The sequence below is a fragment of the Lineus longissimus genome, chromosome 1 (assembly GCF_910592395.1).
Source record: "Lineus longissimus chromosome 1, tnLinLong1.2, whole genome shotgun sequence".
In the NCBI taxonomy this organism is placed as follows: domain Eukaryota; kingdom Metazoa; phylum Nemertea; class Pilidiophora; order Heteronemertea; family Lineidae; genus Lineus; species Lineus longissimus.
This window is the reverse complement of record NC_088308.1, coordinates 13,931,345-13,945,407: the sequence shown is the minus strand read 5'-3', so window position 1 is coordinate 13,945,407 and position 14,063 is coordinate 13,931,345. Positions and strand designations below refer to the sequence as shown.

At 41.7% G+C, this 14,063-nt stretch overlaps 1 protein-coding gene across 2 annotated transcripts in view; it reads right to left on the bottom strand.

The window, feature by feature from the left end:
• LOC135488493 (uncharacterized) overlaps positions 1–8,654 on the bottom strand; it is a 31,487-nt gene extending 22,833 nt beyond the window's left edge. The window contains exons 1-2 of one of the 2 annotated variants that reach the window (XR_010446990.1): positions 8,567–8,654; positions 7,055–7,649 (exon numbers count right to left, since the gene is read on the bottom strand). Coding sequence is in view for 1 of the 2 variants with exons in the window: in XM_064773126.1 (XP_064629196.1) it covers positions 8,567–8,597 (31 nt within the window). In the remaining variant the exon portion in view is untranslated. Of the gene's footprint in view, positions 1–7,054; positions 7,650–8,566 lie in introns of those variants that run through there. The other variant, XM_064773126.1, reaches the window with a different exon arrangement.
• Between the last annotated feature and the right edge of the window lie 5,409 nt (positions 8,655–14,063).

Genomic DNA, 14,063 nt, shown 5'->3' with positions numbered 1-14,063 from the left:
TGAGCTTCCTCGTGTACAGGATATTGAAAAGATTACATGATTATTAAATTATAGTAGAGGTGGAGGTTAAGGCTCTATAGCCGCAAAACCGCCACGTCGCTGCACGGACTCTGTCCCTGATAGAGCTGTTAGGCTGACGACCTTCTTATGACTGCTATCGTGGCCGGACAGCGCCTTACATGATTGTGCTATTGTGTGCGGATGGAGCTCAGTCCAGGCAGTTCGCTGTTCTATGGTTGACCTTTGAAATCAACCATTCGTAAGGCGGCAAGTTATACTTAGTATGATTTGTTGGCCAAACAAAAAATGGGCGAACCCGGTGTAAATGTTCTGGGACACTACAAGACCTGGCCCGTTACCACAGACTGAAGCTATCTAGCTTTTTAGTGTTGCCGAAGACGTCTTTTCTACCACTGTAGGATATCGAGTGAAGTTCAACTTAAAGTTAAGCATTATTCCCTCCTGAAACTGCTATAGAGGGCGCAGTGAGATGTCTATCTAATCGGTTAATATGCGGTCTTTTATATGGCAAGCCGTTTTTGTTTGAACGAAACCAAGTTTATTTCAAAAAATATAAACAAGTTTTTATTCCGATATGCTCAATCAATTTACGCAGTTCCTTAGCTTGATGAAAAAGACGTGGCTTTTATAAGGACTATAGACCTCATATAACCAGTGAGGTATAGACCCCATAACAAGGTATAGACCTCATAACCAGTGAGGTATTCTTTTGTGTAGATGAATCGTGGAATAAATGTACATCATACTTCCATGTATGGATGTAGAAATAAATGAGTCTGGGATTAGCTTTACTCATCGTGTACTGGAGAAGGATGTTTCTTTAATTCAGTAGGCCTATATTTTTCACCTGCCCTGCTAAATACGGTTCGGGGCTTTTTATGAAACTAGGTTTAAGTGATGGATTACTTATCTTCATGTAACGTTAGAAGAGTTTAAATATTAAATATATTTCTTTGATTTTTGTTGCTGGTTGACTTTCTCCATGATTAAACTGGCAGGTAGTGGAGAGCTATGTCTACCTTAAATTACATGTATGGTGAATAAAAACGAAAAGAAACCTGTCCCATTGTTAGTTTTCAAAACCTAGCCCTGTTCCATCATCGGTAAAATTGCTCGGCGAATGTATGATGCCAGACCCTTATAGCAGGCCATAATCATTTTTAAACATCTGAATATAGTGATGTATTACGGGGACACACATCTTGACATACTTATTAATGTGGACTAATAAGGTCAAGGTCATTTTGTTTCCCATAACTCGGTAATAGTGATGTCCCCCTAACAATTACAGACGCCAACCTTTATTCATGAGCCTATGCTTTAGTTCTCAGTGTATGTTGGTACATAAGATAAGCATGAACCAAGAAACACGGCAATATACATCATTCAATGGTCAGAAGTGGAAGGTCACCTAACTCGGGAAAAAACGGGTGTCCTCCTATTTGGGCGCGAATGCGTATGTGTGCGTGCGTGCGTGTGTGTGTGTGTGTCCGTCCGTCACACCTTCATATCTTATCTCCCTCAACAGCTACAGCTCTGGAAACATGTCGTACCCCCAGGTTTGTCAACCCTGCCAATCCAATGAGCTAATCATTTTCATCCTGGGATGCCTGGATCATGATGTAATTGACATATCAGACTTGATATTTTGTCCGTCACGCTTTTTTCCAGATGGCATAACTCGGCCATTTTGAGGTGTACAGCAATGGAAATGAGTTCTACCCCTAGGTTTTCCAACCTTGGGAATCGAATGGGCAACTCACATTTGATATAGGATGGTGGGGTCATGGTGATATTGATATCTCAAATTTGATATTTTGCAATATTTTGATGCTTGGATAGTTTGGCAACATGCAACAAAACCTAGGTCATCTGTGTTCATTGTAGGGTTTCAATGAAGTCAAAATGTTCAATTACAGGTGTCAGGTTGTCGAGATATCATGAGATTTTGATATATGAACTTTGATATTTTGAAATATCTTGGTCCATGGTATAGTGAGAGTCACGGAAACTTCACCTACATCTGTTATTAAGGTTGCTCATTTCAATTATGCAATGACCTTGAAGGTTAAAGGTCAAGGTCAAGGTCAAACTCAAAATTTTTGTTACTGAATATAACTACGTGGGAACCATATGACATTCACAATGTCTTCTTGTCTTGCATTTGTCTTACTTAAGGAATTAATACCGAGCTGGCGGTCATTGGTTGTATAATCAAGACCGCTCGGGTAGACCGAAAATGCAGTCCAAAACCCGAGGCGCTTCGCCGAGGGTTTTAGACGTAATTTGAGGTCTACCCGAGCGGTCTTGATTATACAACCAATGACCGACAGCGAGGTATTAATTTCTATTCTAAAAGGTTTCAAAATTAAACAAATTAAATACGATTTGAAAGGTATATATGTTCCGTTTTCGTCAAAGAATGATCCAGCCTGGTGTCCGGAACTCCGCCATATTGTTGCTTGTGAAGATGACGTCACGCAGGAAGGGAATTCCCAGTAATCCTGACTGACGACCTCGAAAGAGTCCTCGGGTATCCTCCCTACTTCACAAATCCCAATATCGGGGAATACTTCAAAATCTCGTGTTCTTGACATTGTTTTGTGGGGCTGAGTCGTTGCTTCTTGGTGAAAATAATTCGTCTGCTAAAATTCAGAATTTTATACCTACCCAGGCGGTCAGCGAAATTTTTTTCTGCAGGATACTTCTGCCACAGTGTACATCTGACAGCCAATCACAATTGGCGCGATCTTTGACGTCACACTGTTTATTTATGCATGATAATGCAAATACAATGGACGATACCGAGTCGCATGCCGAGTGCCACTTCAACTGTGAATGTGACAATAATTGTCTGACCCCAAGTATGCTCAACTCAAGGTTTGTGTCGTAGTGTTTAGGAATGAATTGCACAGATTCATTGTAAAATTGATGACATTATGCGTACAAAAGAGGCATCAGCTGATCTGATCCTACATTGCAGTGCATGCATTGATTTGTGAAATTTTAAGGGGCAGTGACACTGACAGTGTTGCCAATGTTGATAATTATTAAAGGGACAGTGTATCCGATGTCTGCTGTTGAAGGTATCAGGCCTATTTTGGTAGTTTGAACATTGTTGAAGGGCCATTGTATAAAACACATTTTGACAAGCAAACAAAATAAAATTGAATGGTGGCGCCACCTATGCATATACAGCAGAACTAGTTACACGGTTGACAGATAAACATTCAACCTCGGCTATTTTGCCGAGCACAGTGCGCCTTAACAGACAAGTCCAATAAATACAGTCCACTCGACAATGAAAATACATGTTAAGATACTGCAAATAAATATATTTTAGCTAATATACTCCTCTAACCATTTGCTTACTTGTTCTTTCCAAGATTATCAGAACACGTGGCATTGTTGACATTATTGCGCCATGTGGAAAGATGATGTCAACAAAGACACGTGCTTGCCTTGAATTCTGATTGGCTGTCAGATGTACACTATGGCAGAAGTATCCTGCAGAAAAAAATTTCGCAGGCGGTCATTGGTTACGATACCAAGACCGCTCCGATCAAAACGAGGCGTAATGTATTTTGTATTGGAAACAATGATATACTGTGACTAAGGCCTTTTAGAATCAAGTACAGTATACTGGTACTTTGTATTTTCATATACATTTTGTGTATTTGCAATTTTGATATTACGAATATGTATAGGCCTAATGACCTGTAGAGAAGATCTAGTTATATTATTACATTCGATTTTTCTAAAACAAGGGAGATATGTAACGTTCATAGTGCATTTTATACCGACCCGGCCCAGGTGCCGTTCCTGTATTGTTCGAGTTCGTATTTTAGGAATTCAATAAAGCATGTAACATAGAATCATATTTCATCTATTTCTATGACCGAAAGACCTTATGCACACCCACAACCAAAGCCACACCCTATGAGATCACAGTCAACGCCAGGCTTGTTTTTAGCCATTATCGGTTTCCCCAGGCATGTGATTAGACTGGTTCCCGTCATTTCCGCTGCACAGCGCTGACCGTTTCGACTACAGATGTGATGAGTGCGTAGTGTTACAACTTACGAATGTAGGCCTAGTTAATATTTTCTTTGACTTGTCTTTGGCATAGCTGCTATCCTTATTCATTGCCACCAGTTCACATGTACCAAGAAAAAATTATAAATTGTACTTTTCATAACTCCCTTTTTTCTCTTCATATTATTTGTACCATCACCTATTGCTGTGGCAAGTCTACAGATATAAAGAAATTATTTGATGAAAAAATTAATTTCGAATTTTGCTAATTGGGTAATAGGGGGCGCGTTTTGAGTTTTTCTGCCAGTTGGCTGAAAAGAGTGGAAATATCAAAGTCTGTCTAATTTGTCGATTATCAAAAAATTTCCGTGGTCAACTACCAGTTTATTTTTCACCATTTACTTGCCCGACTCTCCGGAATAACATAATCTAAATTTCAGATTCACAACCCCACGCAGTATTTGATGCGTCGCGGTCAAACATTGACAATTTTAACTGCTAAAAGGCTTAAAAAATCAATTGTGGTCTTGTCTCCTCGAACGGGGCAGCTGGGGAGCAGCCATTCTCCTCCCCTCTCGGGGCTAAAGGCTGAATGAGGCCGAACAAAAGGATTTCGCACACTCGTCGATGAAGTCACGTGGGGTGTGGTAGAAATACGAGTTCGATCAACAATTTGCCTTACAAATGTAGCCTGTACCCACTGACACGATTTGTCGCTTTGCAAAAATCGCTCATAGTGCGATATTCCGCTACGACAAGTCGTCGCGTGCCGAATTTCGCAACCTGTGGGGGCGTTATCTCTGGCGATTGACTTCAAGGTTCATTAACGTTTCACAGACCATTTGAGACTTGTTTTCACACGACTCAGATTCCGCTTTTGACGATATTCTCGTCTGAGTTACTAATGCAGCGGTCAATTACAACTCTGACCCCCCCCCATCAGAAATTCGACATTTATTTAGTCCAGGAATCGACAGTTTCTCACCCAGAGCACAAGATCCTTGCTCCAGGAATTCACTGCTTCTTCTTTTTTGGAGCTTCAGAGTATCACCTGTTTTTCACTTGTCAGAACAGTGAACGTCAGGAATGCCACACAAATTCACATTTTTGGGTACGAAATCTATAATGAATAGACTTGTTCCCATATCTGGGTAAGGGTTGGCTGGTTTGTGCAAATCAACTGAACAGTGACTCCTTTAATTCTCAACCCAGTTCCTCCACAATGATGGCTGCAGATGTCAGAAAATTGACGGAAGGAAGAAACTGGATAGTAGTACCAAGCTGTTCTCCCCTAAATTTGCGGTGGCCAGACATGCGACGGTCTTTCGGTATGTTCGGCGGTCCCGTACGCAGGAATTGACCAAAGATCATTCTTAGCTCAGCTGACCAAAGGTCAGCAGAGCTGGTCAAATATAGCTATTCAGTGTGAGTGTGTGAGTGAGTGAGTGAGTGAGTGAGTGAGTGTTGTGTCTTTTCCTGCCCGAAAACAGGATGGTTCGGAGCGTCCTCCGGCGGAGGTGAAAATGGGCCCATTTACATCAATGCTTTTCGCCATTTTTGTCTTCCCGAAACCAGTGTGGTTTCGTTTGTCCGGAACCCTTTTGTGAGTTTTAGAGCGCCAGGCTCTATATATTGTTTTGTAGCAGTATGGACAATAATGTGATGTAAGTATAGATGCCATAGTAAGCATCTTTTAGGTGTCTTGATCAAAATGGATCATATATTCTGGTTGCTAACAGCCATGCCACCTCCACTCGTGACAGATCTTCCCGGTCTTTTGGTCACGTGACCTTTTTGCTCCCTTAAAGTGATTATAAAACCTTTTCTACTTGTCTAAGGACACACTAAAATGTAGTAAGAGATTAAGGAGACTGTCTTACTTTTTCTAGGACCAATCTGCTGTTCGCAGTGGTTAATTTGAGCACGGAGAGCATGCTGTCAGCTGTGGCCGTATGGTGCTGCCACCTGCCGTAAGTCTATATAGCTAAACGCCTTGTCTTCTACTGTAAAGTCGGCTTGGAGTCATTCCTTGCCCTCAGTTTGGATTATCTAAGGGAGGTTTCCCTGAGTTGTTTCGTAACTATGAGTATTATTACTATATTACTGGCCTAGTCAAAATCATTATTTGTCTGGTGTTAAGGCGTTTGTTATGTTTATCTTTACAGTTGAACCATCATCGTCATCGTTGTCATCCTTAGTTAGTCGTTACATGCATTGTCATGTCAAGGTTGAATAAAGAAAGAAAGAACAAGAAGATGCGTTTCGAACACTTATTAATTTATCCATTCTGCTGCGGTCCACCACAGTGAGTGAGTGAGTGAGCGAGTGAGCGAGTCCATCTGTTCAACTATACCCCGACGTTTTGTAACGACTGAAGACAGACACTTCAGATTTATAGTACATGTATTTTTAGATCTTGGTGAACTCTGATCAGAAACCAAAAATGAGCGCGATTCGACCTACTTCCTGCGAGCGAGACGCCATAAAAGAAATTGGCTTATCTCGGCCTAGCTAGGCACATCAGAATCAGTCACAATATGCTTTAATATTATGTTAGAAATTCTATATACATGTAACTATAAATTTTTTAAAAAGGTTGAAATTTTGATCAGAAGGGGGCGCAACGCGCCTTAGAATATTTTTCGTCAATTCAAATTCCCGCCCAATGACGTCATCTATCGACGAGGTTTACTATTCGCCAGTTATCAAAATGGCTGCTGCAGATCAACGCTTTCGGTGTTGATGTGGTAAGTAAAATATCTAATTTTTATCCAGCTGTATCTTCGATGTTCATGACCATCGGGTGCATATGTTTTTATCAAAACGTCGAGTAGTGAGGAATCCTTTCAAATTTGCCTATAATTTTTAATCAATTGAAGCCAGAGGTTTTCTTTTGGTACCCGTAGTTTTATAATTTTCAGAAAATTATTGAAGTGGTGGTTGGTATTTTAGGCCAAATACTTTCGACATTTTGGCAGTAACTTTGCGTTGGATCCCCATCAATTATTATATCTGAACTTAGTTTCAAATAGCCTACGCAATTATCATTTCGGTGATATATAACTCATGCATGTAATAATTGATTAATCTGCCTAAAACGCTCAATTAAAACGGCGAAAGATCTTGATAAACACTCTGGTGGCGGTCGCACTAAATAAGGACCGGTAGGGCCCGGAGAAAAAAAGGTAGCGCCCGGAGGTTGAATCGGGATTTTTATGCACTTTAAACTGTATATTTATGTTGTTTAGATGTATTTCTAACTGTTCTGCAACTTTGATGACCAAGCTTGCAACCAGAGTTGGTAAAATTGATGCTTGTTTATGGACTGCGCTAGCGACCGGAGAATTCGCCGTCGGCCATTTTGGCTACGGTCCCCGAGTTGTTGTGGTTGGCAATTTTGCAACAAATCTCGCCATTTACGTTTGTTTTCTCCCTGTCTGGTCATTGGCCGTGACAACAATTATTTTGAAAGTCACATTATGACATCGTAGTATGAATTCCACTGCAGTTTCGTTACGCAGCTCAATGCTCATGTTTTTGGTTTGCAATCCTGTACTGTCTGTACACTGCGCTGTGCATGGCTGTGCTGTAGGCTGTAAAAAAGACAAAAACGATAGCCTAGCCCTATAGGCTTAGAGTATAACTCAACAGGCCCTCATGATTCATTTGATGGACACCTTATTTGATAGTACCTCATCATTAAGTCCAATAGATCCTGTTCTGTCACATATCGTTGACTATAGACAATTTTCAAAATGTAGTACACCACTCGCTCATCTTTGAGCCCAGCTCTCGGCTCACATCATGTCGGCACGGTTGGCTGTTGAGTGTTATGGTTCAGTCTGTGTGACTAATTTAAAGAGGTTACACTTTTATGTTAATTGGAAAACAGCCCACAGGACTGACTTTTCACTGAGTAAAAAAAGTGTGCCCTTCGAAGGTTAAGTCTCTTTCTGGATTTGTTTCCATAGATGCCTTGTTCAGGATATCATAGACAAATGCCTGATCAAGCACAGACTGTATCCGGTGGTGTACATTTCCCCGTCTATGTCACCCTTTTTTACTCAGTCAGTGTTTATTTCTCTTCTCTTTTTTTACGGATTAACTGTTGTTGGTTATTGCAAGAGGAGTCGTTGGCACATTATATTTCAAGTCCAGTAAAGCACTTGCTGTTCCCACATCAGAGTAAGGTGTGCTTACTCGTTTTACTGATTTCCATTCCCGGAGAGCGTTATCAAATATCTTCCGCAAGGGAACAAATATCTGCCGCAAGGCATCAAATATCTGCCGAAAGGCTTCAAATATCTGCCGAACGGCATCAAATATCTGCCGCACCAATAAAGTTCATTTTGTTAACCAACTCTTTATCTTCTTTTCTTCACATACAAAAAAGACCATCCCAAACATTTGGCTGCATCCACTTCATCAATGTCCAGACAACAGTCGGTTCATTTGACCATTGTAAAGCACCAGGCCCCACCTCACAAAATACACTGTAATAATTATGTACCTTGTGTCCATGTGCATGTTATTAGTTCCATCTGCGCTGCATGAAGACAAGGACTCCACTCTTTGACGTCACCACACAACTCATTGACGTCATCACACACCACACTACTGCAACAGCAATAGAAATGACTTTACGTCATAATAGCAGGTTGACGTCAACTCAGTACTTCAGCATGCACTGATAAGCACGAAGGTCTTTCGCACCAGCACTTCTGCGTGCTAGACGTTATAGCTTCACGTTGCCTCATGATAACAGGGTACCAACACACACTTGGCCCTTGCCTTCACCTATCCATTTCAGCTGAGGGCCAGGCCCTTGAGCCTCTTGTTGTTATTTTCAGACATTCGACGAAATTCGACGCTGTTTGTTACTCAGTTCGTCAGGAATTCAACGCTAGGGATTTTTGGAAACCTCAGGATGCGACGCAGATGCGGCGCCACACAAGTGTCGACTCCTGACGGGGGGGGGGGGGGGGGGGGGGGGGGGGGGGTTCAGAGTTGTAATTGACCGCTGCATAAGTCAGGCGCCCGAGATAAAAAATATATGTCGTCATTGAAGAAAAAAAATCACCATGATGTCCTTTTCCAGCCACCGTAGATTATGATATATTATTAAATGTAATGATTATTCTCGAATGGATTGTTCACATTAAACATTATCCAAATAGTGCATGGTTTTACCACTTGAAAATTCCAAGTTAAAATGACTTTGAATAACAGTTAAATGTTAGAAATCAAAAGTATACCGGTAGGCATATTATGATTATCCCATCTGGTGTGTTTTGTTTTAGACCTGTCTGTTCGTCACACACTGATGATTCACGTTCACGCTGATTCTGAACATCAAATGGCCACGTCCACGGGGCCATGGCGATTTAGCGGATTCTGCGGATTCTGCGGAATCTGGCCTGTAGTGGATTGGTATCCGGTCGTTTCGCTCCCTGACGTTTTCGCCCCCAGCATTTTCGCCCCCAAACTTAGCCTAATACCATTAGGCCCCACGTGGTGGCACTGAAGGTGGCCGCTGCCGTGATGTAATGTAATCAAGCTAAATCAAGAGAGTGTCTGAGAGTCACTCTCCCCAGAAATTAGTCGTTTCGCCTCCTGGGACTTGGGGTGGTTTAAGGATCGTTGCCAGGATCTCGGGCTTGTCACCTGTCATCGCATGATCTTGCTGGCTGTTTGGTCATCAAGAGTGGGATGATTGACTCGGGTGGACGTTTTAGAAAAATCTTTTATTTATTATCATGAGAGTGGGAAATTCTCTGTTTAAACTGATTTGTCATCTGGGAGTCCTGGACATCATCAGTCATCATGTGACTTGAATATCTTAATGATGGATCATCAAGGCAATCGTATGTTGCTCGTGCACAATTTTGCGATGTTGTAAAATAAAGAGAGACGTGTCAACCAGGCCAGTGTAGAAGTTTAAAATGTCCCCTGGAAAAAGTGTCCGTCCCTATTGTATTCTGCACGATATTAATTAACGAATGAGCGAAAATGACGTGTGTTTTTCGGGTGCGTAACGACTTACACGATTACGGGCCAACTCGGCCAATTACCAACTCGGCCTGGGTTATAGATCACGGTCAATGGTCTCATTAAGGAGGGTTTTTTTATTCATGCGCCCCCCCCCCCCGCCTCACCGTAGTTCCTAAAATCATTGATTTCTCGGTCCTTACGGTATGTCAGTGTTGATTCAGATTCAGCAGTTGTTTTGGCAAAGACATGTTTTTTTGGAGTTTCTGAAACCTACAGCGCTACGCATTTATACTGTTGTTGCCGACGTATGTGTACACTGAACTTGGGATGTGCGTCGGCCCCGTCTTGAAATGCCGTCCAGTGCCAGTTGGTGCGTTTTTCGCTGATTTGTGCAAAATTCAACATATCTCAAAAGTTCAATGGTTGACCCTCGATTTTTTTTTGATTTTTGTGTAGCGTAAGCAACTGTCTTTCATGGGAGAATGGTCACTGTAAGAATTATTCAGGAAGAACTGTATAATATTTGGGGTTTTTCGTGATTGTCCGGCCCAATTGGCAATATTGCAATTTGGGATGGTGAACAGAGCTGGGAGCAAATGTGACGCTTATGATTTATTTAAAGAAACAAAATGCCCGATTTAACATCCTGCAGAATCAGGGGAATCGGGCGTTTCCAGTGATATACGACACAAATGGGTTGTCCTCATGCATTCACTTTGGAAACGCATTTTAAAATAGATGTTACGTCCTGTTAATGGGGCACGTCATCATTAGCGTACATTTAGGAAAAACTCCCTAACGAGACCAATGTGGAAATCGTCCGATAATAGAATGCAGACATTTTTTTCATGCATGTTGGGGGTTTTCCGAAATGCTTGATAATCTTAGCGGTTTAGACAATTTAACAGTTATGGAATATTACAAATATTTATTATAAGGATAATTTATCATAATGTCGATATTCTCGAGCTGTTTTTATGCTGATTCCGCCCAGATTCCGCAGGTTCCGCAGAATCCGCAGGATCCGCTAAATCGCCATGGCCCGTCCACGGTGGTCAACGTACACGCGTGTGTGTGTGGGTGGGGGCGTGGGAATTATCGTTGGCTCCTTATTCATATAGCCGTCAGAGATACAAGTGATGTGGGAAAAGAGACAAAGTAAAAAAGGCGACCTAAAACTAGTTAAATTGCGAAAAAGGGAGAAGAAAACGAGGTGGAATCGGAAAAGGCAAGGAGGGGAAAAGGCAAATAGCGAAAAGGCGAGATAAGTAAAGTACTAAAGGCGAACTAGGAAAAAGGCGAATTGGGAAAAAGGCAAATGATCAATGGCGAAATGGTATAAAGCGAATAAAGAGCAGGGCGAATGAGGAGAAACCCCAGTATAGAGGGGCTACTGGGGACGCGAGGTGAGGGGACGGACGTAGTCCCTCTAATGACATTGGACGTCGCAATAATGAAAAATCGTCACCACCATTGATGATTGTGACGAGGTCACGCAAGTGGTAGAGTGAATCGGCAAAAGTAGTTCTCAAAATAATCTTACATTTCGATATTTGCGCGATCTTTTCTCCATGTGTCGTTTGTATATTTCAATAACTTGATAAAGAATGTTTGTAGCTGATGTCATCGTAACGTTCGATTATCATTTTTTGAAAAAGATTTTTGAATCGATGTCAAGAGAAATACTTTTTGGCGCCAATGACGTCACCAATGGCGGATTTTGCACTGGAGTTCGAGTCGATTCTCGAGTCGTTGCGAGGCGCTGGAGTATGAGTCATGATGCTTGTCTTTACGCATGCTCTCTGAGTGGAGTGGATAGTACGAGTAACCGTGGAGATATGTAGTTCATAGCAAGCGACTAATCGATATGTGGATATGTCTTTCTCCGTGACTTCGATTTGAACGGATAATTTCGATGACGAAGACTGATTTTGTGTGATTTTTCTCACCAAATTTGATTTATATAGAAGTGTGTGGTACGCCTGACTCGGTCTACGTCTCGTCTGATGCTGAGTATCAGTTTGACATGTATTTCGAGAGATGATAACTCTAACTGGCCGCATTAAATTTGCATGGCTGATGCGAAGGATGCACGTAGCACTGCAAGCTGACTATGGGCTTATACAGTGTTCAAAGAATATATATTGAAACTAACTGACTACTGTACCACCCAACCGTCCATGACTACAGACACGACACCAAAAAATGGTCAGTATAAAGAGTAGGGGCCTATTGCTTTGTTAAAGTGTTTTTCATCATATTTTCTGGATCCAAACGAAAGTTATGTTGTGCACTAGTAGCTTATCATTAGGCTAGGCCTGACCATTGCTCTTTCACGGTCAGTGTCAACCATGATACTGGCTGCCCCGAGGGCTGTGTATATTACCATTTGTTATCACCTTATAGACCACATAAAAAAAATAGCTTGATTCTCATCCAAGGAGGATACCGCGGTGACGTCACATCACGTGATCCCGACCATATTACTGATCGCTATGGCCAATCAGATTCAGTCTACTGACAGCAGCAGCACTGAACACATCTCCACGTCTCACTGTCTGGTGCGCTCCTGTACACAAAAACACCAATAGACATGAAATGTTGCAATACCTAGTACGGATTTTTCCAGTGTAAAATAATATTTACAGAGCAGATTAACTTCCACGAATAAAAAAGGCGTTTGGCGTGGTCAAAGTGCGGAAATAATGTCTCCGCTAAAATACACTACGAAATACACTAGGCAATGCACTACGCAATATACAGTAGAGATGCAGTTGAGTTTGTTATTGTTTTGACTTAGAAGCCCGCCCATATCATAATATATTCATGTATTCATGAAGTATGAACTCATTTCTGTCCCATACAACTCTAAGAACAGTCCATTTCTCCTTAAATCATCACCGAAACCGCGATATCCGCAGGAAGATTTCGTTCTAGTGTCCGAAAATGCATGATCTAACAGGGGCGCTAACTCGACAAATAGAGGGGATCTATGGGGATCTATGCGAGTATTAAGTTCCTACAGGTCTCGAACTTGTAAAATCTGTAAACATGCCTCCAAATCCCATTATGATAATGAAGAGATTGCCCCATATCTGGGAGACTGTTTTAAACCATCGCTAATTTTGGAAGATCGGTGCCCGGCTATTTGGTTTAAAAAACCCTATTTTTCCCCATCAAAACAGCACTTTTCATTTAAGGAATTAATACCGAGCTGGCGGTCATTGGTTGTATAATCAAGACCGCTCGGGTAGACCGAAAATGCAGTCCAAAACCCGAGGCGCTTCGCCGAGGGTTTTGGACGTAATTTGAGGTCTACCCGAGCGGTCTTGATTATACAACCAATGACCGACAGCAAGGTATTAATTTCTATTCTAAAAGGATTCAAAATTAAACAAATTAAATACGATTTGAAAGGTATATATGTTCCGTTTTCGTCAAAGAATGATCCAGCCTGGTGTCCGGAACTCCGCCATATTGTTGCTTGTGAAGATGACGTCACGCAGCAAGGGAATTCCCAGTCTGCTAGCTCGATTTCTACCATTTCCTCGTCTTTGACCTCTTCTGAATCCTGACTGACGACCTCGAAAGAGTCCTCGGGTATCCTCCCTACTTCACAAATCCCAATATCGGGGAATACTTCAAAATCTCATGTTCTTGACATTGTTTTGTGGGGCTGAGTCGTTGCTTCTTGGTGAAAATAATTCGTCTGCTAAAATTCAGAATTTTATACCTACCCAGGCGGTCATTGGTTACGATACCAAGACCGCTCCGATCAAAACGAGGCGTAATGTATTTTGTATTAGAAACAATGATATACTGTGACTAAGGCCTTTTAGAATATTCAAATGATAGCTTATTGTCTGAAGACTTATTTCATGGCAGAAAAGTACTAATAACTCTGATTTGATGCGAAAAATCTAACTTTTTTGATGACTTGATTTTCCCTTGGCCGTGGATCGAGTTTGTTTACAATATGCAGCGCCATCTTGGAAAAGCCGTGACGTCACCGCGGT